Raw genomic sequence first — 25,990 nt, 5'->3', positions numbered from 1 at the left:
GAACGGCCCCGCCCCCTCCCAGCGGCCCCTGCGGCGCGGGGGGAGGGGCTGGACTGGGACGGACTGGGACAAATTGGGTTTATACTGGGATAGTTTGGGATTAAACTGGGCTGGACTGGGACGGACTGGGATTAAACTGGGACGGACTGGGACAAATTGGGTTTATACTGGGATAGTTTGGGGTTAAACTGGGCTGGTCTGGGACAAGCTGGGTTTATACTGGGAGGGACTGGGATTAAACTGTGCTGGACTGGGACGGACTGGGATTAAACTGGGACGGACTGGGACAAATTGGGCTGGACTGGGACGGACTGGGATTAAACTGGGACGGATTGGGACAAACTAGGTTTATACTGGGATAGTTTGGGGTTAAACTGGGCTAGACTGGGACGGACTGGGACAAACTGGGCTTATACTGGGATAGTTTGGGGTTAAACTGGGACAGACTGGGGTTAAACTGGGCTGGACTGGGACGGATTGGGACAGTCTGGGGTGACACTGGGACAGTCTGGATTTATACTGGGCTGGACTGGGACAGTCTGGGGTGGTACTGGGATGGACTTGGCTTAAACTAGGCTGGACTGGGACAGACTGGGGTGATACTGGGCTGGACTGGGATGGTCCAGGGTGATACTGGGCTGGACTGGGGTATTCTGAATTTATACTGGGCTAGACTGAGGTAGCCTGGGTTTGTACTGGTCTGTGCTGGGCCCTACTTGGCCGTACTGGGTTATACTGGGCTCTACTGGGTTGTACCGAGCTGTACTGGGCTGCACTGGGTTGTAGTGAGCTGTACTGGGTTATACTGGGTTATACCGGGTTATACTGGGTTGTAGTGAGCTGTACTGGGCCATACTGGTTTATACTGGGGCCATCCTGGCGGTTCAGGCCGTGGATCAGCGCTGTCATGGAGCGCTTCGTGCTGGGGAACCGGGCGGCTCTGCAGGTACGGGGAAAATGGGGGGAATTTGGGGGGCTCAGGGAGCTTGGGGGGGTCTGGGGGGATCGAGGGAAAGAGGGGGAACGGGGGGGATTGGGGAGCAGACAAATGGGGGAGCAGGAAAATGGGGGTGCAGGGGGGAAATAGAGGCTCAGGGAAATGGGAGAGTGGGGGGGAATTGGGTGCAAGAAAATGGGGGTGAAGGGAAACGGGGGGGCATGGAATTGGGGGTGCAGGGGAGAAATGGGGGTGCAGGGGAATGGGAGTGCATGGAATTGGGGGTGCAGGGGAGGAACTGGGGGTTCAGGAGAGAATTGAGGGTTCAGGGGGGAATTGGGGGTGCAGGGGAGGAATTGGGGGTTCAGGGGATAATTGAGGGCTCAGGGGGGAATTGGGGAGCAGGGAGTTGGGGGTGTGGGGAATTGGGGGTGCAGGGGGAGACGAGCACCCCACAGATTGAACCAAGAGTCCCAAGTGTGGTGCCCCACTGAGGTGGCACAGCCACACCAGGGACACCCCAAAATGTTTCCCTGCTGCAGCCCCATCCCAGACCTGCTGAGGGTTTGGGCTGCAGCTGCTCTCGGGTTGTTGTTTTTTTTCCTGTTTTACCAAAAATTAGCAAATCTGGGTTATGGCAGCAGAGAATTGTCCCAAAAATCAGAGCCTGGGGACGGGGTGGCTCCCGTGGGCGGGGGACAGCAGAGTGACATGTTTTCCCTGATGCTGCAGGCAAGCTAAAGAGGGTGAAACAGCATTTTTGGGGTGACAAACAGCCCCAAATTCTAGAACAAATGGGTTAAAGCACTCAAAGATGTGAGGCTGGGATGGTCCCTGGCCTCACCTGGTGGCTCAGCTGAGTTTTCCTGGAATCCCAACACACCTCACTCCACACACACACCCCCCAAACCTGAGGATTTAGTGCCAGAAATGGATCCCAGGGGTGCCAGGAGCTCGTCAGGAGGTCAGAAATGGATCCCAGGCAGCTCCAGGGGTGCCAGGAGGGTGCAATCTGTGGGTGCCACCTGGGACAGGTGGCTCCAGGAGCACCGATGGGGACAAGGGAGCAGTGTGGGGGATTCTGGAGGACAAGGGAGCGGTGTGGGGGATTCTGGAGGACAAGGGAGCAGTGTGGGGGATTCTGGAGGACCAGGGAGCGGTGTGGGGGATTCTGGAGGACAAGGGAGCAGTGTGGGGGATTCTGGAGGACAAGGCCACGCTGCTGCTGTGCTGACACCTCCCATCCCTGCAGGATCACATCCAGCAGCACCAGGAGGTCCACGTGGTGATGGGCAACGAGGCCTGTGACCTGGACTCCGCTGTCTCCGCGCTGGCCCTGGCCTATTTCCTCGCCCAGGTGAGGCTCAACCACCACCCCAGGGACCCCTGCTGGCCTTGGGGACACCTCCGTGGGTGTGACCCCCCCTTGGTTGCAGACCACCCCGGCTCCCAAAGCCGCCTTCGTGCCCGTGCTGAACATCCCCCGCGCCGACTTCGCGCTGCGGACAGAGACAACGTTCCTGCTGCGCGAGCGGGGCATCCCGGCCACCTCGCTGGTCTTTAGGGATGAGATCGACCTGGGCGGGCTGCACCACGCTGGGCTGCTCTCCCTGACTCTGGTGGATCACCATGTCCTGCCTGGGTGAGCTGGGTGGCACCTTGGGGACAGCCAGGGCCACCCTTGCTTGATTTTGCTGTGGGATTGGGGCATCCTGGACACCTCACTCATTTTTTGGGGTGAGATCAACGTGGGGGATGAGATGGACCTGGCACCACGCTGGGCTGCTCTCCCTGACTCTGGTGGATCACCATGTCCTGCCTGGGTGAGCTGGGGGTGGCACCATGGGGACAGCCAGGAGACAGCAGAGTCTCGATGGATTTTGCTGTGGGATTGGGGCATCCTGGACACCTCACTCATTTTTTGGGGTGAGATGGATCTGGGGGATGAGATGGACCTGGCACCACGCTGGGCTGCTCTCCCTGACTCTGGTGGATCACCACGTCCTGCCTGGGTGAGCTGGGGGTGGCACCTTGGGGACAGCCAGGGCCACCCTTGCTTGATTTTGCTGTGGGATTGGGGGATCCTGGACACCTTGCTCATTTTTTGGGGTGAGATTGATCTGGGGGATGAGATGGACCTGGCACCATGCTGGGCTGCTCTCCCTGACTCTGGTGGATCACCATGTCCTGCCTGGGTGAGACAAGGGGTGACACCTTGGGGACAGCCAGGGCCACCCTTGCTTGATTTTGCTGTGGGATTGGGGAATCCCACCTGCCTTGCTTGTTTTTTGGGGTGAGATTGATCTGGGGATGAGATGGACCATGCTGGGCTGCTCTCCCTGCCTGGCACCACGCTGGGCTGCTCTCCCTGATTCTGGTGGATCACCACGTCCTGCCTGGGTGAGCTGGGGGTGGCACCTTGGGGACAGCCAGGGGACAGCAGAGCCTCGATGGATTTTGCTGTGGGATTGGGGCATCCTGGACACCTCACTCATTTTTTGGGGTGAGATTGATCTGGGAGATGAGATGGACCTGGCACCACGCTGGGCTGCTCTCCCTGATTCTGTTGGATCACCACGTCCTGCCTGGGTGAGACAAGGGGTGACACCTTGGGGGCAGCCATGGCCACCCTCGTTTGATTTTGCTGTGGGATTGGGGGATCCCACCTGCCTTGCTTGTTTTTTGGGATGAGATTGATCTGGGGGATGAGATGGACCTGGCACCACGCTGGGCTGCTGTCCCTGACTCTGGTGGATCACCATGTCTTGCCTGGGTGAGCTGGGTGGCACCTTGGGGGCAGCCATGGCCACCCTCGTTTGATTTTGCTGTGGGATTGGGGGTTCCTACCCACCTCGTTCATTTTTTTGGGGTGAGATCAACCTGGCACCGCGCTGGGCTGCTCTCCCTGACACTGGTTGACCATCACATCCTACCCTGGTGAGCTGAGGGGTGGCACCTTGGGGACAGCCAGGGCCACCCATGCAGTGCCTCACTTGATTTTGCCGCCCAGGATGGCTGAAATGGATCCATTTCCAGGGAGTTTTTAGGGAAAAAAAAGGAATAAGGGGCTTTGGCAGGCTCTGACCCTTCCCGTTGCCCAGCAGTGCTGACGCTGCCCTGGAGGAGGCCGTGGTGGAGGTCCTGGATCACCGCCCGCTGGAGCGGGCCCGAGGCCCCCCGTGCCAGGTGACAGTGGAGCCCGTGGGCTCCTGTGCCACCCTGGTGACCGAGAGGATCCTGCAGGGCCCCCCGGGCGTGCTGGACAGAACCACGGCCGCGCTGCTGCACGGTGAGCAGGGCACAGAGGGAGCTGGGTGACAGCTGGGTGAACATGAGCCAGCAGTGTCCCTTGGTGGCCAAGGAGGACAATGGCTCCTGGCCTGGATCAGGAATGGTGTGGCCAGCAGGAGCAGGGAGCTCGTTCTGCCCCTGGACTCGGTGCTGGTGAGGCCAAATCTTGAGTGCTGTGTCCAGTTCTGGCTCCTCAGTTTGGGAAGGACGTTGAGATGCTCAAACACAAGGCTGGTGAGGGGCTGGGAACACAAACCCTGTGAGGAAGGTTTGAAGGAGCTGGGGCTGTTCAGCCTGGAGAAAAGGAGGTTTAGAGGTGCCCTTATTGCTCTCTACAACCTTCTGAAGGGAGGCTGGAGCCAGCTGGGGTCAGTCTGACAGAACCAGAGGACACAGCCTCAAGCTATGTCAGGGATGGTATAGGTTGGATATTAGGAAAAAAATTTTCACCAAAAGAATGATGAAGTAATGGAATGCTTTTCCCAGGGAGGTGTAGAATCACCATCTCTGGATGTGTTTAAATAAACACTGGACGTGGTGCTGCGGTCTGGTTGAGGTGTCAGGGCATGGGTTGGATGATCTCAGAGGTCTCTCCCAACCCCATCATTCTGTGATTCTCTGGGGTCCTGGCTGAGCTCTGTCCCCAGGGACAGTGACACCACGGCCCCACTCATCCCCACAGGCACCATCCTGCTGGACTGCATCAACCTGAGCCCAGCTGCAGGCAAGGTGACCCCCAGGGACGTGGCCTGCGTGTCCCTGCTGGAGGAGAGGTTCCCGGAGCTGCCGGCCCGTGACGCCGTGTTCGGAGCGCTGCAGGCGGCCAAGTTTGATGTCACAGGTGGGTGTGCCAGGCCAGCGGCAGCCAGGTGTGTCCCCCCCTCTCCTTGGGGACAGCAAGGTCACCTGGGATCATTGCTGGCCACCTCCAGGGCTGACAACAGAGCAGATGCTGCGGAAGGACCTCAAAGTCCTCTCCAATGATGAGGCTGTCGTTGGCATCAGCGGCGTCTTCGAGGACTTGGAAGTGAGACTCGGGGCTGAGGGGGAAACTGAGGCACGCTGGGGACATCACGGTGACACTGAGACCCCTCCCCTCTGCCCAGACCTTCCTGCTGCGGCCTGGCTTGCTGCAGGACCTGGAGGCTTTCTGCCAGGCCCGTGGCTACGCCGGGCTGGTGGCCATGACCGTGTCCTTTAACCAACACCACGAGCCCACCCGAAAACTCGCCGTGTTCAGCGCACAGGAGCCCCTGCGCAGCACGGTGAGTCAGGGAGCCACGTCTGGGCATCTCCAGCCCTGCTTTGCCCCACAGCCTGGCAGTTTTGGGGGTGCTGGGCAGGTCCCAGCCCCACGTTTGCTCCCCCACAGCTGTGCAGGGCTCTGGAGGAGGCGACAACGCCGTCGCTGCTGCTGCGGCCGCTGCCCAGCCCCTGGCCCAGCGTGGCCGCCTACGCCCAGGGCAACGCCGTGGCCACTCGTAAGAAGGTGCTGCCCATCCTCAGGGCAGCTCTGGGGGGTCTGGGGGCTGCAGGGGGTCCCGAGGAGGAGGTGGTGCCCCCGCCCACCCCCATGAACAGCCTGGTGGAGGAGTGTCCCCTGGCCCAGGCCGTGCCCCCGCTGTGCCCGCAGGATGTCCTGGAGCGGGTCAGCCGCATCGCCGCGGGGCAGCCCCCGGGCTCCCCCAAATAACACAGGCACCCCCGTGGGCTTCTGAGGTCTGGATGAGAAGTTGGGGTCCCTGAGCAGGCCCCCGTGGGGTGCCTGGGTGTGGGGGGGTTGCAGCTGTCTCTGTTAGAGGTCAGCTCGTGGTTTGTCCCCCCCCAATGGCTCCCTGTGCCCCAGTGGTCCCCAAGGTGGCGTTTTGGGGGTGCCATGGGCAGGAGTTGCACCCCCTTGATGAAGGCGTTGGGGTGGGGGAATTAAGGAGTTATTGATGATCTTCCTTCCTTGGGGGGCAGGGGAGGCCCCAGAGGGTGGGTCCGGACATGCAGCCGTCCAGAACTGTCACTGTTTTCCAAGGATTAAATTCCCCTTTAAATTTCTTCCAGTTGTGGCTCTTGGCTTTTATTCAGGGACGGGGTGCTGCCCCACTCGAGCTGGGGGCGCGCCCCCTCTTTCCCTGGGGTGCAATCCCCTCCACAGTGGGTCAGAGGAACATTTTGGGGTGTCCAAGGAGGGGGTGTCAGTGCAGCCACGCTCCCGAGTCCAGCCCAGCCGGGAGGAAACTGGTTGTGCCATAAAAAGTCGTGAATTTCAGCTTTTCCCAGTGGATTTGGCTGCTCCAGGAGCAGAGGAGGGAGCGAGGAGCTCCTGCACCCACCCCCTGGGCCAGCACAAGGCATTTATTTCAAGGGTGGAATGTTTTTCCCAAAAACCCTGACCCGAGCACGACACGGGGCTGGAAAATCCCAGCTCCCACCGGAGCACTGGGGAAAGGCTCTGTCACCCAGCACGTGCTAATTAATATTTAATCCTGGCACTAATTAAACTATGTACACCCGCACCTAATTGCAGAGCCCTTCTCGGGTCAGGCCCTGTCCGGCCTGGGGACAGTCCTGGGTGGAGGGGACCCCACCACGGTCCTGCCCGGGGCCACAGGGGCTGCTCAGGTGGGTTTGGGGGCTTAAAAATAGGAACAGATCCTAAAAAAAGGAGGGAGGTGAGGGTTTGGCGGCGGTGGAATGCCAGCTGGAGGCACTGTGGGCTCGGAGACAGCCGAGCGTTGGGGTTGGATCCTGGTTTGGCACCAAAGCAGCGGGGTTTGATCCCAGTTCTGCTCCTAAGAATTGGGGTTTAATCCCAGTTTGACATCCAGTCCTGGTTTGACACCAGGACATCTTGGGTTTAGCTCTGGTTTGGCACCAGAATATCAGGGTTTAAACCCAGTTCTGCTGCAAAGAATTGGGGTTTAATCCCAGTTCTGCTCCTAAAAATTGGGGTTTAATCCCAGTTTGACATCCAGTCCTGGTTTGACACCAGAACGTCTTGGGTTTAACTCTGGATTGGCACCAGAATATCGGGGTTTAATCCCAGTTCTGCTGCAAAGAATTGGGGTTTAATCCCAGTTCTGCTCCTAAAAATTGGGGTTTAATCCCAGTTTGACATCTGGTTTGATACCAGAACATCTTGGGTTAATCTCTGGTTTGGCACCAGAATATTGGGGTTTAAACCCGGTTCTCCTCAAAAGAATTGGGGTTTAATCCCACTTTGACATCCAATCCTGGTTTGACACCAGAACGTCTTGGGTTTAACTCTGGATTGGCACCAGAATATCGGGGTTTAAACCCAGTTCTGCTGCAAAGAATTGGGGTTTAATCCCAGTTCTGCTCCAAAAAATTGGGGTTTAATCCCAGTTTGACATCTGGTTTGATACCAGAACATCCTGGGTTAATCTCTGGATTGGCACCAGAATATTGGGGTTTAAACCTGGTTCTGCTCCAAAGAATTGGGGTTTAATCCCAGTTTGACATCCAATCCTGGTTTGATACCAGAACATCTTGGGTTTAACTCTGGTTTGGCACCAGAATATCGGGGTTTAAACCCAGTTCTGCTGCAAAGAATTGGGGTTTAATCCCAGTTTGACATCCAATCCTGGTTTGACACCAGAACATCTTGGGTTTAACTCTGGATTGGCACCAGAATATCAGGGCTTAATCCTGGTTTTGCTCCTCTGGGATGTTCTGGGAGGCATCAAAGCTGCCTCTGCACCATGAACTGGTTCCCTGGGGAAACTGAGGCACCACCATGCAGCCCATGGGAGACACAGGAGTGGGCAAAGGGAGAACTGGGAGGATTTGGGACTCGCGGGCTGCTCCTGGCAGCTCCTGGCACGTTTCAGGGGGGTGGCTGTGTCCTTTGCAGGTGGGGCAGGAGCTGGGGGCTCCCTGCCCACGTCACCACAGCCAGTGCCTCCAGCAAGGAGGGATTTTCCAGAGGGATGGAGCCCCAAAGTCACCGGGAGCTGGGTGAGGATGGTGCTGCATAAATACCGCGGGGTTAAAGCACTCCAGCTTGGCTTCTCCTCCAGCGCGGGGGGAGTCAGGCAGTTCAAGTTTGGGCTGAAAAAGCCAGGAATCTGTAAAATGCAAGAGGTTATGGGTTATGGGAGCGCCCAGGTGGTGGCTCAGGTGGGTGTTCCTCAGAGGGGAACGCTGGGGGTGCCATGGGCTGCTACTCACACGCTACAACACTCGGGAGTTGCTCCACTGTCGCTCCCGGCCGCCCTTGGACCTCATCTCCTGCACAGCACCGGTCTGCAGAGAGGAGCTGTCAGCACCTGGGCCACCCCCCTGGCCCGGCCAGGAGAGCCAGCACCCCAAAACAACACCCAGAACCCCAAAGTAACACCCAGGACCTCATAACAACACCCAGCACCTCAAAATAACACCCAGCACCCTGTAACAACACCCACCACCCAACCCTGACACCCAGCACCCCTAAAGCAACATCCACCACCCAACTGTGAGACTCTACCACCCCAAAACAACACCCAGCACCCCAAAAAAACACCCAGAAAACAATCCTGGGACCCAGCGCCCCAAAACACCACCCAGCACCCCAAAACAATACCCAGCACCCCAAAGTAACACCCAGGACCTCAGAACAACACCCAGCACCTCAAAATAACACCCAGCAGCCAACCCTGGGACCCAGCACCCCGTAACAACACCCACCACCCAACCCTGACACCCAGCACCCCTAAAGCAACATCCACCACCCAACTGTGAGACTCTACCACCCCAAAACCATCACCCAGCACCCCAAAACCACCACCTGTCACCCAGGTGAGAGCCCCACCACCCCGACCCCGAGCCCCAGCCCCCAGGTACCATGGGCAGCCCCTCTCCCGCAGCCATGTCCCCGGAGCCGATGTGTGTCAGGTGCACGAAGTTCATGGGCTCCCCGATCATGGAGCGGTCGATCCGTCTCCTCCTCTTCTTCTGCGAGGGGATGAAGGCCATCAAACCCTGCTGACCCCCAGGCCCCCTCCCCAGAATGGCTGCACAGGGAGGTACTCACGGGCTGGGGCTTCTCCACGACGCAGCAGCCCAGCTTGTGCCAGAAGTCGCTCATGCTGGCGGTGGTGGCAGCCAGCGCCCCCCGGGCAGGGTCACTCCATGGGGACACCTGGGCAGGGTGGGCACAGCGGGCAGAGGAGTGGCTGGCTGTGGGTGGGAAGGGAGAGTGATGCTTCCAGACCTCCCCAAATTAATGCTAAAGCAATTTCACATCAAGCAACAAAAGGCAGAGTCCCCAGCAGAGCCCTGGGTCACACACAGGCCATCCAAGGGGACACCTGGGCAGGGTGGGCACAGCGGGGAGAGGAGTGGCTGGCTGTGGGTGGGAAGGGAGAGTGATGCTTCCACGCCTCCCCAAATTAATGCTAAAGCAATTTCACATCAAGCAACAAAAACTAGAGACGCCCTGGGTCACACACAGCTAATCCTGTCACGGCAAAGGGGTCCCAGGGACCCCGAGCATCGCACAGAGACCCCCAGAGTTGTCCCCATGGCCGTGGCTGGGCTTTGTGCCCCGCTCCAGGGCAGGACACAGCTGAAGGATGCTGCGGCAGGATGGGGGGGATGGAGGCAGCCATGGCAAATCCCAACTCCCTGAGCCAGGCAGCTAAAAATATCCCGGCCTTTCCGAAAAGGGGCCGGAGCTTCAGCTCTTCCGCTCCTGCTTCTGAAGAGCAGATGAGAGAGAAATAAACAGGGACTGGAGGGATTTTATCCCAAACTCCCACGGTACTGCCTAGGGTAGGCAAGGAGGTGTGGAAAGGGGGTTTGACCCCCAAAATGGGGGCTTCTCCTCATGCTAAGGAGAGATAACTCCTTAAAAAATTAAGGAGCCAGTGGTACGCAGGGAACTCACCCACCCACGAGGGGCCGTGGCCGGAGCTCAGCCCGGTGTCAGCCACGGGAGAGCCCCCACGGGCGGTGGGTGCCGGAGCCAGGGCTCCCTCCGGCGAACGGGACAAGTTCCTTCCGCTGCCCCTGCGCCGGTGCCGCCGGATGGACCAAAGTCCGGCCGCGCTTCCTGCAGCCGGCGGGGAGGAGCGGGGCCGGGGGCAGCCCCCCAAAACGGGGGGCTCCGAGCCCAGCCTGGGCACAGCCCTGCCAGCGCCTCCAGCCAGGATCTGTCCGCAATAACCCCACGGAATCACCCTCCAAGCGGGCATTCCCAAGGGGTGGGTGCCCCCTGTGCTGCTCCCCAATAACCACAGGACCCCCGTGTCCCCCGCCGTGTCCCCCGCTCTGTCCCTCACCGTGTGCCCACTCCCGTTCCCCGGTGAGCCCCTCCGGGAGCGCTGGGATCGGGCAGGCAGTGACACGTCCCGCTCGGTACACACCGGCTCCGTGCCCACGCCGTGCCCCCCCTGCCAAACCCAAACCCAAACCCGGGCTCTGCCCCGGGCTGCGGGGCAAATGAGGAGGGGGCTGCGGGGTAAATGAGGAGGGGGCTGCGGGGTAAATGAGGAAGGGGCTGCGTTTCCTTCCCAGCCTGATTTCCTCAGCAAAATCAGCGCTGGGATCCGGCCGTGCAGCGGCCGGGCCTTGCTGGGGAGGTGCCCCCCGAACTCAGCACCGCAGCCCGGGCCGCTGGGAGAGCCTCGGATGAACCAGCAGTGAAACCTCCGGGCTCCGCACGGCCACGACCCCCTGCCCACACCCCTCAAAGCCCCCAAAGCCCCTCCGGCACCCGCCAGGGCCTCACGGCCTCGAAAGGGCGGCTTTGGGCCCGGCTCCGGGCGGTTCTGGTCGGTTCTTGCCCCCCGATCCCCGCTTTGAGGGTCGCACGCCCTCAGCCCACCCTGAGAGGAGCCGTGGCCGGGTTCAGCCCACCGGGGCAGCTCGGTAGCCCCGGGCAGGGCGGTTTGGGCCCGGCCCTGCCGGCACAGGCAAAACGACTTCCCGGTTGGGAAAGCACCGCCGGGCTCTGCGTCACCGGCGGGCTCCGGGCAGGGGGGTCCGCTCCGAGCCCCCCAGCACTGGGGTCACCCACTCGTGGGGTACCCTCGGGGGTCTCGGAGGGAAGGCCAGAGTGTGGGGACAGGGCTGGACAGCGGGACAGTCCTGGGGTGCCCCGGTTGCGGGCCCGGGACCCCCGGGATGGGCGGCAGAGTGAAGTGACCGTCCCTTCCTTTGCGAGGGACGGTCCCGGTGCGACCCCCGGGCTCCGCGGGGCTCCGGCACTTCGGGGGTCCCGGCAGAGTTTGGGGGTCCCGGTAGGGTTGGTGGGACCCCGCAGGCCTTGGGACCCCCGTGGTCCCGGTGGGGTTGGGGAGATCCGGTGGATCCCGAGAGGGCTCCCGGTTGAACCAGCGAGCTGCAAGGGGGGTCGTCCCGCCGCCCCGCTCCCGTTCCGGTACCGATCCCGGTGCGCTCTCCGCCTTCACACGGCGGTTCCGGGGGCCCTTCCGCGGGGTCGGAAAGGTTCCCGTCCCGGCCGGTTCCCGTCCCGGTGGCGGCCCCATTACCTGTCCCGGCGCGGGAGCGGCTCCCGGGGCCGGTGTCCGGCTCGCAGCCCCACGCGTGGCTCGGAAGTCCCGGTCCCGTTGCCGGTGTCCGGTCCGGCTCGCAGCGGCCCCAAGCGTGGCCCGGGAGAGCAAGTCCCGATCCCTGAGCGAGCCCCGGTCCCGGTGCCGGTGCCCCGCTCGCAGCCCAAGCGTGGCTCGGGGGTCCCGGTGCGGGTTCCGGTGCCGGTGCCCCGCTCGCAGCCGCAAGCCTGGCCGGGAGGTGCCGGTGCCGGTGCCCCCGCTCGCAGCCCCAGGCGTGGCCCGGTGCGGACGCGGCGCAGCTCCCGCCGCCCGGCGCGGCTCGGCCCGGCCCGGCCCCGGCACAGCGCCCTCCCCGGGAACCGCCGGCACTGCGGCACCGGGAGGAACGGGGGACCCGGTGAGAATGGGGGTCGGAGTCCCGGTAGGAATAGGGGGACCCGGTAGGAACGGGGGGACCCGGTAGGAATGGGGAACCCGGATCCCGTAGAAATGGGAACACGGGGTCCTGGTAGGAATGGGTGTCCCGGGGTCCCGGTAGGAATGGCAGCTGGAATCCCGGTAGGAACGGGAACACGGAGTCCCGGTAGGAATGGGGGACCGAGGGTTCCAGTAGAAATAGGGGTCCCAGTAGGAATGGGAGTCCCAGTCTCGGTAGGAATAGAGGTCCTGGTAGGAATGGGGGCTGGGGTCCCGGTAGGAACGGGAGTCTCCAGGGTCCCAGGAGCAGCAATTTGGGGGTTCTTGAGGTCCTGTTAAGGCTGGGGGTCCCCAGCTGGGGTTCAGGGGTTTCCAGGAGCGCTGGGGGAATGCCAGGGGACCAGGTAGGGCTGGGGGTGTCCCCAGCAAGTCCCAGTTATGCTCCCATGTGCCCCCGAGCCTTATTCCTGCTTTTTCCATCATACCCCAGAGCCCCTGGGGCACCTGGAGGCGTGGGAACACCCTGCAGCTGGTGTTGAGCGGTGTCACCACTTCCAGCTCGGTGCCCTTCCGCTTGCACAACATCTGGGGAGCTGCTGCCACCACCGCAGTCGTGACACTGTCACCAACACAGTCCTGTCACTGCCACCACCATTGTCCTATCACTGTCACCAACACAGTCTTGCCACTGCCACCACCACAGTCCTATCACTGCCACCACTGCAGTCCTGGCATTGCCACCACTGTCCTGCCACTGCCACCACACCGGAGACGGCCCAGTGTGAGCCTCAGAGTGTCCCTTGCTGTGTCAGCCCCCAAATCCCAGCCATCCCCACTGCTCCCACTCCAGAAATCCTGAACAAGGCAGCACTGTCCCCACTCACTCGGGTCTCTGTCCCACGCCTGTCCCCAGTCTTTGGGTAGCCCTGGCTGATAATACCCCAAGTGTTTGTGACCTAATTTCATTTTTTTTGGTGTTTGTGCTGCCAGAGGACATTTTCCCCCTTGCAGCCCTCCTAAAACCCAGAGCAGTGCCCTCATCCCCTTGGGGTTCAGCCCCATGTCCCTTCTCAGAGAGGGACAACACAGTTTTTGGGCTGTCACACGAGCAGGTGACACCCCAAAGACCAAGGAGATGGGTGACATCCAGCTTTTAATTCCTGCTCAGCCAAACTGCACCCCATGGCCTGGGGGACCCCCAAAAACACAGCAGCTCAACCCCTTGGAGGGATCAGCATCCTCCAAAAGGCTCCCAGCTGGAATTTTCCCTGCAAGAGTCTAATTTGGAGCAGGATGCTCTCTGCCCATGACAGTGCTGAGAGGAGGAGGAGGAAGAGGAGGAGGAAGAGGAGGAGGAGGCAGAAATAGTCTGGCTGAAAGCCGAGCACTGGCAGAACAGCTTGGCACCATCAGAAATGAGATGCAGGCAGCGAACAGGGAGGAAAAGAGAGAGAAAAAAACAAACCCTAAAGCACCGAAAGAACGTTGATCTCAGGCAAAGCCCAGGGAGAGGAAGGCAAGGGCTGCTCTGAGCCTCTCAGGTGCATGGATGTGGCCCGTGCCCCCCAAAAAAGGTGTTTGGGGTCTCAGGGGTGCTGGGGCAGGGAGATTCCCTCCCTGGTCTGAGGGGTTGCATTGGGGTTTGCTTTGTTGTCAGCTGTGGGGTGAAGTGGGGTGTGAGGTGCCCCCACCCTGGCCCTGGCAGTGATTGATGCCAGTTTTGGGTGTCTCCCTCTATTTCTAGTTCCACGTCTGGCGTCGGCCACAAAGCTGGGATATTTTTGCCGTGTGGCTTTAGGCTCAAATAGCCTCAGTCTCAGATTGAAAAATAAAATTAAAATTAAAAATTAAAATAACAATAATAATAATAAAGTGAAATGAAATGAAATGAAATGAAATGAAATAAAATAAAATAAAATAAATTAAAATAAAATAAAATAAAATAAAATAAAATAAAATAAAATAAAATAAAATAAAATAAAATAAAGTATATTTTGGGGGTTTTTTTTTGAGCCAAATTTCCCCGTGTTTGACCTGCACAGTGCCCTCCTAAAATCTGCGGGTACCACAGCCCCCCATATCTTCACATGCAGGTAAAATAAATATTCCCCAGCTCCTTGCAGGCTGAAAATTATTCCCCCCAACACTCAGCTGAAGGTTTCAGGAGCGAACCAGGTTTAACATATCCTCGCCTTGGGGGTCCAGCACGCAGCATCCCCGCCCCTGCCGTCCTCCCCCTCCCTCCCTCCCTCCCTCCCTGGCGCGGGTGGGAGCCGCTGACTCATCTGCCATCATCACCATCATCATCATCGCCATCCTCCCCCCCCGAGGAAGGGCACTTCGAGGGGCTGCATTGCAGACCCAGCGGCTCCGGCAGACAAAAGCGACGCCGCTCCCTCCGCCCGCGGCTCCCCGGCACAAAGAGCCCGGCCCGGCCCCGGCTCCGAGCGCAGCGCTCCCGGCACCGCCCGCCCGACCAGGTAAGGGATGCGAGGATGCTCGGGAGAGGATGCTTGCTATTCCGGCAAGGATTCGGGTGCAGGGAGATGCTGGGATTTATTTTTGATGGGGGGAAATGAGCTACAGGCAGCGGGGATTTAAGTGGAGAAAGGTGGGTTTGGTTCCATGGGATGAGCAGAGCCCGTGGGAAATTATCTTTTTTACGGGTGACACGCCACACAAGAGGGGTTTTCCTTCCACGTTCATTCCCTTTTACTGGATCTTTAATTATTTACTTGTCACTAAACTCTCTTTCCCCGTCTCTCGTTACTGAACTCTAATTTTTCACTATTTGGAGCTTAAAAATCCATCACAACAATACTCATCACCATTAATAATTCTCTGCCGTTTTGCTGCAAAAAAACTCACTGATAGATCCCTAGGGATAAATTCCCAGGGAAGAGACTATTTTAAAGTCCTGTGGCTCAGTTTACCCGGAGGGGATGACACAGGAGCCTTTCATAGCCTCTGAGTGACATCCAGAACCTTTTAAATTTAGCAGCTGATCGCACCGATCCAAAACATGCCTGAATCATCCTTGAGAATTCTGATGTTAAGGCAGGGAATCAGCAGGAAAATGAGGATGTTTTGGGTTAGTCTGGGCTTTTTTCCCCACCTCCGGTGCCAATCCAGGAGGTGAATGACATAACCCTGCCAGGCAGTGACTCAGCTCCACGGAGAAAAGCTGAGCCACGTCTGGTCCTGCTCTTTCCCAATTTTCTGGTGGATCGGGGTGGGGCTGCAGGGGGAAATTCTGCAGCGGGGATGGATGGATGGCACGGCAGGGATGGGTGGGGTGCGGTGGGAATGCCGGGCGAGGCTCCTTCCAGCCCTTTCTAGAGGGTTCGGCCAGGGGAGGGAGGGATGGGGTGGGATCGGGGGGGAGGGAGATACACAGGGACCCCTCCTCACTGCCCGTTCCATGGGGATTCAGCACAGGGAAAGGTGTGGAGGGGTGGAAAAAGAGTTTATTTAGGTGCTGCTCTCCCACTTGTGCTCCCCAGAGCTGGCAGGAGGGATTTCAGGAGGAGCAGGTGGGAAGGGGTTAATGCCCACCCTGATTTCAGGAATAGCAGGTGGGAAGGGGTTAATGCCCACCCTGATTTCAGGAATAGCAGGTGGGAAGGGGTTAATGCCCACCCTGATTTCACGAATAGCGGGTGGGAAGGGGTTAATGCCCACCCCGATTTCAGGAATAGCAGGTGGGAAGGGGTTAATGCCCACCCTGATTTCAGGAGGAGCGGGTGGGAAGGGGTTAATGCCCACCCCGATTTCAGGAATAGCGGGTGGGAAGGGGTTAATGCCCACCCCGATTTCAGGAATAGCAGGTGGGAAGGGGTTAATGCCCACCCTGATTTCAGGAATAGCAGGTGGGAAGGGGTTAATGCCCACCTCGATTTCAGGAGGAGCGGGTGGGAAGGGGTTAATGCCCACCCTGATTTCAGGAATAGCAGGTGGGAAGGGGTTAATCCCCACCCTGCCCTCCCCTCCCGTGCTGTTTCTTTGGGGAAACTGAGGCACGGCTGACAAACCCCTTGGATCCCCCCCGAATTACGAATTACGGTGCAGAGAAGGGTGTGGATAAAACTCTGGCAGAGCTCGAGCCTGCAGTTAGACCCAGCCTAGAGTGAAACCTGCACAAACCCGTGCTCTCCTCCACCATCAACTCCTTTTTAGGGGATTATCCTGAAAAGAATATTCCCTTTTCAGGGGGTTATCCTAAAAAGGATATCTCCTTTTTTAGGGGACTATCCTAAAAAGGATATCCCCTTTTTTAGGGGGTTATCCTAAAAAGTTTTGGGGATTAACCTAAAAGGCATATCCCCTTTTTAGGGGTTTATCCTTATAAATTTTGGGATTATCCTAAAAATGATAGTGCCTTTTTAGGGGACTATACTAAAAAGGATAGCCTCTTTTTAGGAGATTATCCTAAAAAGCATATCCCCTTTTTGGAGATTATCCTAAAAAGAATAACCCCTTTTTAGGGGCTTATCCTAAAAAGGATATCCCCTTTTTAGGGGGTTATCCTAAAAGGATATCCCCTTTTCAGGGGTTTATCCTAATAAATTTTGGGATTATCCTAAAAATAATAGCCCTCTTTTTGAGGGACTATCCTAAAAAGGATATCCCTTTATTTGGGGGTTATCCTAGGGGACAGGATCAACATAACAACACCTGAAATTTGTACCCACTTTGGGCCAACTCCTGTGTTTTTTAGTCGACCTTCTCTCTTCCTTTTCTTCCCCCTCGTGCCCTCCACAGCCTGAAAATGCTGGACACCATCAGCAGCCAGTACGACTCGTTCATCTACTGGAGGATGCCGATCCCGCGGCTGGACACGGCCGAGCTGGAGGGGCTGGGGCTGGCAGACCTGGCCCTCTACAAGCCCAAGGGAGGCCTGGGCAAGCTTGCTGAGCACCGAGGCAGCCAGGAGCTCTCCCAAGAAGAGGACACTCTGCTGCAGTTCAACAGCTTTAATTTCTGGCGAGCTCCCATTGCCAGCATCACCTCCTTAGATTTTGATTTAATTTGAAGCCTTCTCTGTCACTGCTCACCCCCCCTGCTCTCTGTCTTTCTGCCAGGATTTGGTTTTGGTGTCATTTTGGAGGTTGTTGGGTTGGGTTTTTGTTTTGGTTTCTGGGTGGTTTTGTCATTCATCGTTCACTCAGCAGCTCACTGTGGCCTTGATGGTGATGGGCTCCCCAAAAATTTCCAACCCCTCTCTCTCCCTTTTCCTCCTGGAATCACAACAGCACTGGGGGCAAACATGAGGGGAAGGGGCAGAAACAGCCCCTCCATTGCCCCTCTCAATTCCCGGAGGGTTTGGGAGGTGCTGACAATTTCTCAGCTCATTTCTCGAGTGCTTTTTAAAGAAACTCGTTTGTGCAAACGAGGAGCAATGGGAATCGCCCTCATTTTGCAGAAAGCATCGACCCTCTGTGCTCCCCTGGCCCAATTTCTCAAAATTCCTCTTTGTCCCTTAACCTTTCCCTCGGGAATGCAAGGTGGAAGAGGCAGGGATGTGCCAAAGATATCAGCACAAACCTTCTTCTTGAGGAAAAGAATCACTCTGAGCCTTGTAGTGTGAGCTCAAGCAGAGAAAATTATGTACAGGAGGGTAAAGACTCGTGGAAATGCTCTGAATTTGCTTAGTGGGGTCAAGGCTTGGTGCTTATTGCCCCAAATTTGATTTTTTTTCATCCTTTTTTTATGCCCCACATGGCTTATTCCCAGTGCTGGGTACATTGAAGGGTGATGGGGCAGAGCTGAAAGGTGGATCTTGCTCCCAAATGAAAAGATTTCAGCTTTTCCACCCACTTAATCCCTTTAAAACCAACAACAAACAATGCTGTGTTCATTCAAGTGGAAGTCTTGAGTTTTCTCTGGGGAGATTTTCACCTGCTGAGGTTTATTTCTGAGCATCATCTCAAAATGGGAGGAAAAAAACCCAACCTGGAATAATTTTTGGATTTTAAACAGATGGGGTTTTTTTTTCCCTTTCCAATATTGTTTCCTGGGATTGATTTGTCTTCTTGAATGTGCGTTTTTTTGGGTTTGATTGGGATGAAGTGATGTGGAGCATCCCAAAATCATCCTGAGAGTTGGGGGGTGTATGTGGCTGGGGGCAGGCTGAGGTAGCACTTAAAAAGTGCCAGAAATAGGCAAAAAATTTGGAAAAATCTGCATTCTACTATGAAAATTAGATGCAGCTCTCCTGTAATCTGCAGAAATAATCAAGTGTGCTGATTTTGAACCATCTGTGTAAAACCAGAGATGAAAAATGTAAACTCTCCTCCGCAGAGCTGTTTTGACTTCTGTGTTCCCAGCTAGGAAAACCTGCAGGAGAAGTATTTATTATGAAACTTTAAATAAAATCAGTTCAAACCATACACATTCCTGTGGACATGCAGACTGACATCAAGTTTTTTGGCATTAAAATGTCTCAAATCTCTTTATGGTGAGCTGGGAACTCACCCCCTATGTCTTTGCAAATGCTGTAGAAGACTTAAGTGTGGAAAAACTAAGCCTAAAAGATTATTATAAGCACATTAAGGATATTATTTACACTTCAGCTTTTCCAAGCCTCACGGGAAAACACCCCAGAGAAGAAACAGCCCCTAGAGCTCCAATTTACCTCAAAAAAAGGACATTTTGGGCAAGTCAGGGGTAACACCTTGGGTTAGGCAGGTTTGGCAGCCTGAGGGAAGCTAAATCCTGGACTGGAAGGCGCTTAGAGGGGACAGATATACTCAAACTACTGAAATACGCATATATAAATACAAACATATTTACAAATCACAATTAACAAAGTTTCAAAGCACATCTCAACCACCCGGCCTCCGTGAGGCGCGGCCGCCATTTTATACTTGGCGCAAAAACGCCTCTGCCGGATCTAACTCTTGGAACTCCTCATGGTCCAACCCTACAGCTCGATATCCTTCCGCCAGGGGAAACCCCTCCCCTTCCAGGCCTCTCCTAACGGCTTCAGGGCGGGGAGGACGGCAGAGAAAAGAAGGAGAAATCCCCGCATTCCACACAGTTCCCGCTGTGCTCGAGTGCGGGGCCAGCCCGATTTTTCTGTGCCGCGTTGGGGGACTCTTTTGTTGCAAGTCCTGTATCCTTCCGCCGCCTCACGGGCTCGCCGCCGAGGCCGCCATTTTGTGAGGCCGCGGCGGGAGGGGCGGGGCCGCTGAGGGGAGACACCCGTGAGGGGAAGGGCTGCGATCTTGGCGGTCTTGAGGAGGGGGGATCCCCGTGAGGGGCTTTGGGGACCCCCATGAGGGGAAGGGCTGCGATCTTTGGGGTCTGAGGATGGAGGACCCCTGTGAGGCGTTGAAAGGACTCCCATGGAGGGAGGAGCCTCTGAGAGGGGCGATCTTGGGGGGTCTGAGGAGGGAGGACACCCATGAGGGCTTTAGGGACCCCCATGAGGGGTTCAGAGGGCTCCCAGTGAAGGAATGAGCTGGAGGAACCTCAGAGGTGATCTTGGGGGTCTTCAGGAGGGGGGACCCCCAGAGAACACCCAGAGAACAAATCCCATCACAAACATCCCATCTCGCCCTTCATTCTTACACCAGGGCAAATTCTCAATCTCTTCCCTTCAGCAAACCCCAAAACCGCCTCAGGTAATGTCTTAGGTGACCTCGAGTGTGAAAACCTTGGGATAAAACCCCTAAGATCGCTCTCCAGTAGAGGGCAGATGGGTATTTAGGAAAGTAAAAGTGCTGAAATGTGGCCAAACACGCCCAGCTGCTGCTTCCTGCCCCTGAATGTTTTCACCAGGCGAGATAAGGGAGGAGGATCCTACTCATGGTGTAAATAAAGGTGGTTCCAGGCTGAGTGGCTACTCCAGGTCTGGAGAAAATGGATTTGGCTGATTGCAAGAGAGGAATAATGAGAATTCCTGCCTGTGCCAAATCCAGAGCGGAACAGTTTGCTTTGCTCTTTACCGCCAGAGTTGAGTTTGCTTTGTGTAAACACTGAGTAAGGAAATTCCTGGATAGGCAGGTCTAAGAAATGTTGCTCCTTATTTATTTTATTTATTCTATTTATTCTATTTACTCCATTTATTCTTATTTATTCTATCCCATATTAGATGGAAATAAAGAGGTTTCCCATTGTTCCTTGAGCCTTATTTTGGCTGGGAAAACCCATTTGACTTGGTTCTAAGTGCAAATTACTCACAATTTTTCTAATAACTCATCAAGTTAATTTTTGTGCGTTTGGGGAAACCCAAAGTGCTGTTTCTCTGCAGTCTTGGGGCTGCTGAAAATTTTTGGGAAGCGTTTTTGGCCTCATCCTGCAAACACTTCTGTATGTGAGTAATTCTTTGGTCAAGTGGGACTGTTCACCTGCGTGAATGTTTGCTTAGTAATCAGAGAGTGCTTTTGAAACGGAATTAATTTTTGAGATCCTGACATTCCCACCCAGAAAGGGCACAGGGACAGCCCTGAGAGGTGAATTTTGCATTTCCCACGAGATGGCATCAGCAACCACTTCAATTGTAACAAAACCGTTTAATTTAACACTTCCACATAAAGACTTTTCTTGTCTCTCTCTTGTTTTTAAATGGGAAAAAGGATCTTTAGCTGGGCTAAAGGGGAATCTGGTGCTGAAAAGGTGCTGAAAACTCCAGGCTTGGGCTGTTTTCACCTGCCAGACCAAATATTCTATGAAACAAACCTGACAAACTTGCTAAATCAGGTAAAAGAAGAGAGAAAAAAACCAGATTGCAAGGGTTAAACGAGAAGAACTTTAGGTGAACTTCCCTCTGTGTGCTCATAATCTGTTGATCTCCGAGGAACAGGATCTCTTTTTTTCCCTTTTAAAGAGGAATTGTGGGTTCTGTGCACTGAGCTTGCGCCCTTTAGGTAATTTCCTGCCCCATTCTTACATTGAATAGGAGCTACTACGGTCAATTGCAGGAAGAAACATTGTTTTTGGGGCTGAGAAGGTTTGTTTATCTCATTTCAGTCAATATCCCCTTGCAGTGAGTGCTTTTGGGGTGATTTATTGATTTAATCCCATTTCAAACTAAATTAAAGAAACACTGATGGATACCAATAAAAATAACTTAGTTCTTATTAAATTTTAAATGTCTGATGTTGCCATATGCAGCCCTCGATGTGCTTTAACAGTTGTTTAATAAATACTATTTTAAAAATAAATAATATTTAAAAATTAAATAATATTTTAAAAATTAAATAATATTTAAAATAAATAATATTTTAAAATAAATATTAAACTTAAATATTTAATTTTTAAAATAAATAAAAATATTAAAAATAAATTAAAACCAGTTTTAATAAATAAAAACTGTTGCAGAAATAGATTGGAACATACAAACCTGGATAAATAGTTTAGAGTGAAACTGTCTCAAATGTTTCCTGTCCCCATGTTGAGGCTCTGATAACTCCTCACAGAAAGGTTCCTGTTGTTTTTTAATATCATCTTTTATGCTGTTTGACCTTTAATTAACTTTGAATTTAGGAATTTGATGAAGTGGAAGTTTATCTCACCCCTCACTTCTCAATTCCTTTCTCTTCCCCAAAGCTAAGCAATTTTTTTTCTCGAGTCTAGAGACAAGTCATTGAAATTCTTGGAGCCGCCGGTGCCGCAGCCCTGATTTGTTGACCTGCAGTGCTCGAGCATTTTCCTCTCTGGCACCCAGCGCAGGCCAGGTCCCGTTTCCTGCCCTGGGAGCAGGATGCAGCCAAGGGAAGGGGCAGGGAAGGAAGCTTTGCAGAGCCAGGGCTGCTCCAGAGCTTTTAATTTGTGTGCTGCTCCTTATTAATCTGCACAAAATAAAGTTATTCAGGCTGGAAAATGCCTCCGAAATCATCAATCGAACCTTGAAATGGACTTGATGATCTTGGAGGTTGTTTGGGCCTCCCAGCTACGCCAGATTTACCCTGAAACCTTTGTTTTGCTGAGCTGCAGTTGTGTTGTTTTCTTTCTCCTAAAACCTGCTGTATTCCCACATTGTTTTCCATAATCCCAGGAGTCTCAAGCCACGCACTGGAGCCTTTCCCCTTCAGTTTCTATTCAAGGAAGAGAGGAGAGGAAACCCTGACTCTTTTCTTTATTTCTTTGCTTTATTTCCCAAGGCAAGAGGGAGGAAGTGGTGGAAACAGAAGCTGTGGATTGTGCCACCAAAGTGCCACTGTGTCCCTGCCAGGAGGAGCAAGGTGGGCAGCAAGGTGAGGTTAATTCCAGAAGGAAACATTCCAGCTCCTGAGTGCCACTGTCCCCAAAGCAGCAAGGTGAGGAGCAGCCAGGTTCAGTTTTAGAAGGAAAAAATTCCAGCTCCTGTGAGTGCCACTGTCCCTGCCAGGAGGAGCAGCCAGGTTCAATTCCAAAAGGAAAAATTCCATCTCCCGTGAGCTCATGGGGTCTGAGGGCTGAGTGTCCATGGTGCTTTTTAAACCACGCTAGAATATTTTAGGTTTTTCCTGGAAACCCAAGGCCCTCAGGAGGAGAAATGCCAATTTGGCTGTTGTCTCTTTGGCAGAGACTGTTCCTTTGTCCTGTGGGGAACATCCCAGTCTGGGAGTAAATCATCCAACCCACAAAACCCCAACCTGTAACTCCATCATTTATCCGAAACTTCATACTGGCCCATTAATATCAGCCTCAGCCCACCTTGTCCTGCCACTAAACTGCTCTGTAATCTCATTATTTTATGAGCCAGATCCAAATGGTGTCCAGCAGAGCAGGGCACAGCTCCAGAGCTCTGCTTTGTTTCCTCAAGGGATGTCATTCCTGCCTTGCCCACTACCGCCCATTCTTGCCGCGTGTCCCAGGGATACTCGATTATTTGGATTAACTTCGGGGCAGGAAAAGAGGATTAGGAAGCAGAGCAGCTCTGGGAGACGGGTTACATCAGTTCTGTCTGTTTACAGACTTGCCCTGCTGAAAAACAATTTTCTAAAGCTGTTAATTATTCTGAATTATTTGCCAAATTACTACAAATCATTCCTGGCTCGGGACCCACCAGGGAGACAAAGAGGGAACTGTTTAGGTGGTGCTACCTTCAGTCACTCACATGAGCTTTCTCCTCCCTGCTTGGCCCAAACTCTGCCTTCTCAAAGCAAAAAACGCATGTTTACAGATTTAAAATATTTATTCTCTGGAAATTTGCAGCTCTTGCATGTGCTTAAAGCTGCTTGGGAGCTTAGAGCCAGGAATTATCCAGGAGAGCTTTCTCTTCCTCTCCTTCACCCTGTCTGGGCTGAAAATTCCATTAGTGAGGCATCAAAATTAAACTTTTTTTTTCCTCATGTGGTTCTTTTAAGATGAAAATGTTTGATTTTGGATTTTGTCAGCCCCATTGGGGTGAAACACTTGGATATTTCAGACTTGGAATTGCATTCTAAGAGGCAAAGAGTGGAACAAAGAATGGACCCAAGGAACACAAGGTGGATACTCCTGATCCTGGAGGTCTCTCTGTGCCAAACCTGGAGCTCAGGGATGATTTAGGATTCCCAGTAGGAGCTGGGAATAATCCAGGTCTCAGCAATAAAGCAGGAATTACTCCTCATCCCTCTTTCAGGAGGAAAAATATTTTTTCTCATTTCTCTCCCAACTTTTCATCACTGGGAACTCTTTTATTTTCTTTGCACCTCTTTCCAACCTTTGAAATTCATCCAGGTGGGATCTCACCTACCTTCCTACATTTGCCATGTAGGAAACTCACCATGATGACACTGCCACCTCCTATAAATCCTGGTATTTATAAAGCAAAATTTCTCTTTTTTCCTCTCTTTTTGGTTAAATCTGGGGCTGTTCCTGCTGTGCCCCTTCCTGCCATGCCAGAAAATTCTTTGAAACCTTGACCTGCAGAGATCTGAAACTTTTCCCCCAAAATTCCACCCAGCCAGGTGATCCAGGCTTATTCTGGGATGTCAATACCTGCATTGTTGGGAATGGGAAGAAATCCCACCCAGCTGGATTAGTGCTGAGCTGCCTGGGAATTCCAGCCTGAGCACAGACCTTGTGCAAGGACCTGCAAATCTCAGATCTGCAATGGCAACAAAAATATTCTCTTGGTGTGTTGCTTTGGGTGTGGAAGGGATTTTTTTCCCTTTTATCCATGATTTTCTTCTTCCAAAATTGGTAATTTTTGGATTGAGGCAACGTTGAATGTTTGTCACATTGAGCATCTCACACTCTCAGGGAAAATTATCCTTCACCTGTTTGTTTCAGGAAGAATTTGAGAGAGTTTTTCATCAAAACACCCAAAAGAAAAAGTTCCTTGGTTTTACAATATTTGGGCAAATATTCTACTTCCCACACTGATCAGTGTTGTAAACACATGGAAATCCAGATATGGCAGCCTGGGATTCTGCTTGTCTTTGGAGGTACAAATGTCACTTTTTTAAACTAAAATTTATACTTTAAAATAACTAAAACCTTTTTTAACATGCAGCTGATCTGTATTGTGCCTTCCCCACTGCCACCCTCATTTATTGCCATCCTTCTCCTCAAAACAGGTGATTTTGCCAAAAAATCCCTTCAGCTGGGGAAAATCTTCCCCTTTGGAAGAGGAAATGAAAAATAAAAACTCCAAGGAGCTCTTGAGAACTGGTTTGGGTTATTTTTGGAGGAAATAAAGCTGAGGTGATGTTGTCACCTTTGGGAGGGGAATCCCCTGATTTAATTTCTGGAAATATCCATGTACCAAAGCTGACCAAAACTGATCTCTGCCTGGAATTCCAACCCAGCTCTTCCACAGAAAAACACCAGGAGCTTTTTAAGCCCAAAGCTGCATTTTTTAAGCCCAAAAGCAGCATTTTTTTGGTTAGTAAATTCCCTCCCACGGGAGGCCAGGCCAGGCTGTGTCGTGTCAGGGATTTTCCTGCCCGCGCCATTCCTGAGAACACAGCCTGGCTGCCCTTCTCATCACACACTTTGGGGTTAATTCATTAACACACTTTGGGGTTAATTAGCACCCTTTGGGCTTAATTAACACACTTTGGGGTTAATTAGCCCACTTTGGGGTTAATTGGACACGTGTTTCCCTCCTGTCTGCAGTGATTTCAGTTATCCCAAATCCTGCTGGGACACCCAGGAAAGGGGAGCAGAGGCAGAGAATGCCACCCTTCCTTCCACCCCTATCCCCTTCCTGGGGAAAAATCTAATTATTTGATTAATCTGGACTTTATCACATTGTTTTCATCACTGAAGAAATCAGGGGACACATTCCCTGAGTGCTGGGACAACACAAATGCTTGCTCTCCCCCTTTTCCACCAAGGGAAAATGCTTTGGAAGGCAGAAATGTCAACATTTAAATTCGTTTTTTGTTCTGTATTTTTTATTAAAATCCTCTGCCAATGTTGCAGCGCCCTGACCCAGCCCTGCTCCTACACAGTAGGATGGGCTGGGCCATGTGTCCCCCTTCCTGATGTCCCCAAAGGGGGGGGTGACAACAACTCCCACCCCTCCGAACAGAAAATAAATTAGAAATAATAAAAACAAAGCAAAAGCAGGGGGATGGGAGACATGGAGACCTTGTGGGGACATGGGGATCCCTGTCACCCTGCTGGGGGCTGTCCTGGTGACATGGGGACAGAGAGCTGGGGCGGGGGGGACCCTGGGGGAGGTGACAGCTCGGGTGTCCTGGGAGGGTCCCAGGTGACACTCGGGGTCCCGGGAGGGTCTCAGGTGACACTCGGGGTCCCCCCAGTGCAGTTTTGGGGTGTTCTGGGAGGGTCCCAGGTGACACTCGGGGTCCCGGGAGAGTCCCAGGTGACACTCGGGGTCCCTGGAGGGTCTCAGGTGACACTCAGGATCCCCCAGCTGCAGTTTTGGGGTGTTCTGGGAGGGTCTCAGGTGACACTC

General features: G+C 54.1%; 3 protein-coding genes across 7 annotated transcripts; 2 read left to right on the top strand and 1 right to left on the bottom strand.

Moving 5' to 3' along the window:
- The first annotated feature begins 47 nt into the window (after positions 1-47).
- Positions 48-6,274, top strand: PRUNE1 (prune exopolyphosphatase 1). The gene is made up of 8 exons (XM_074529173.1): positions 48-946; positions 2,190-2,294; positions 2,374-2,579; positions 4,042-4,226; positions 4,911-5,069; positions 5,161-5,255; positions 5,335-5,493; positions 5,601-6,274. The coding sequence occupies exons 1-8, from the start codon at positions 908-910 to the stop codon at positions 5,919-5,921; spliced, it is 1,269 nt and encodes a 422-aa protein (XP_074385274.1). The 5' UTR covers positions 48-907; the 3' UTR covers positions 5,922-6,274.
- Positions 5,780-13,123, bottom strand: CDC42SE1 (CDC42 small effector 1). Of its 5 annotated transcripts, XM_074529171.1 has the most exons (6): positions 11,713-11,849; positions 9,529-9,566; positions 9,252-9,359; positions 9,062-9,172; positions 8,411-8,485; positions 5,780-8,307 (listed from the first exon to the last, which is right to left on the bottom strand). In XM_074529171.1, exons 3-5 carry the CDS (start codon positions 9,303-9,305, stop codon positions 8,414-8,416), a joined length of 237 nt encoding a protein of 78 aa, XP_074385272.1. In that variant the 5' UTR covers positions 9,306-9,359; positions 9,529-9,566; positions 11,713-11,849; the 3' UTR covers positions 5,780-8,307; positions 8,411-8,413. The 5 variants fall into 5 exon arrangements, 4 of the variants coding, with proteins under 4 accessions (XP_074385272.1, XP_074385270.1, XP_074385273.1 ...); XM_074529169.1 differs by lacking the exon at positions 9,529-9,566 and having other exon boundaries at positions 11,713-12,089; XM_074529172.1 differs by lacking the exon at positions 9,529-9,566 and having other exon boundaries at positions 9,252-9,397; positions 11,713-11,846.
- A 1,268-nt stretch (positions 13,124-14,391) lies between these two features.
- Positions 14,392-18,539, top strand: MLLT11 (MLLT11 transcription factor 7 cofactor). Its single transcript, XM_074529215.1, has 2 exons — positions 14,392-14,630; positions 16,912-18,539. The coding sequence occupies exon 2, from the start codon at positions 16,919-16,921 to the stop codon at positions 17,180-17,182; it is 264 nt and encodes an 87-aa protein (XP_074385316.1). The 5' UTR covers positions 14,392-14,630; positions 16,912-16,918; the 3' UTR covers positions 17,183-18,539.
- Positions 18,540-25,990: the final 7,451 nt, after the last annotated feature.

Source organism: Zonotrichia albicollis, chromosome 30 (assembly GCF_047830755.1).
Source record: "Zonotrichia albicollis isolate bZonAlb1 chromosome 30, bZonAlb1.hap1, whole genome shotgun sequence".
NCBI lineage: Eukaryota > Metazoa > Chordata > Aves > Passeriformes > Passerellidae > Zonotrichia > Zonotrichia albicollis.
This window is presented reverse-complemented; position numbering and strand designations above follow the sequence as displayed.

Excerpts from the sequence above, each read along its gene's own strand:
- PRUNE1 (XM_074529173.1), top strand. The coding sequence starts at position 908 with ATGGAGCGCTTCGTGCTGGGGAACCGGGCGGCTCTGCAG. Across the intron at positions 4,227-4,910 it reads CACGGCCGCGCTGCTGCACG|GCACCATCCTGCTGGACTGC; the intron begins GTGAGCAGGGCA and ends TCATCCCCACAG. Across the intron at positions 5,256-5,334 it reads GCGTCTTCGAGGACTTGGAA|ACCTTCCTGCTGCGGCCTGG; the intron begins GTGAGACTCGGG and ends CCCTCTGCCCAG.
- CDC42SE1 (XM_074529170.1), bottom strand. The coding sequence starts at position 12,735 with ATGTTGTGCAAGCGGAAGGGCACCGAGCTGGAAGTGGTGACACCGCTC. Across the intron at positions 9,567-11,712 it reads CCGCTCCCGCGCCGGGACAG|CCAGCCACTCCTCTCCCCGC; the intron begins GTAATGGGGCCG and ends TCCCACCCACAG. Across the intron at positions 9,360-9,528 it reads GCTGTGCCCACCCTGCCCAG|GTGTCCCCATGGAGTGACCC; the intron begins GTGTCCCCTTGG and ends CACCCTGCCCAG.
- MLLT11 (XM_074529215.1), top strand. The coding sequence starts at position 16,919 with ATGCTGGACACCATCAGCAGCCAGTACGACTCGTTCATCTACTGGAGG.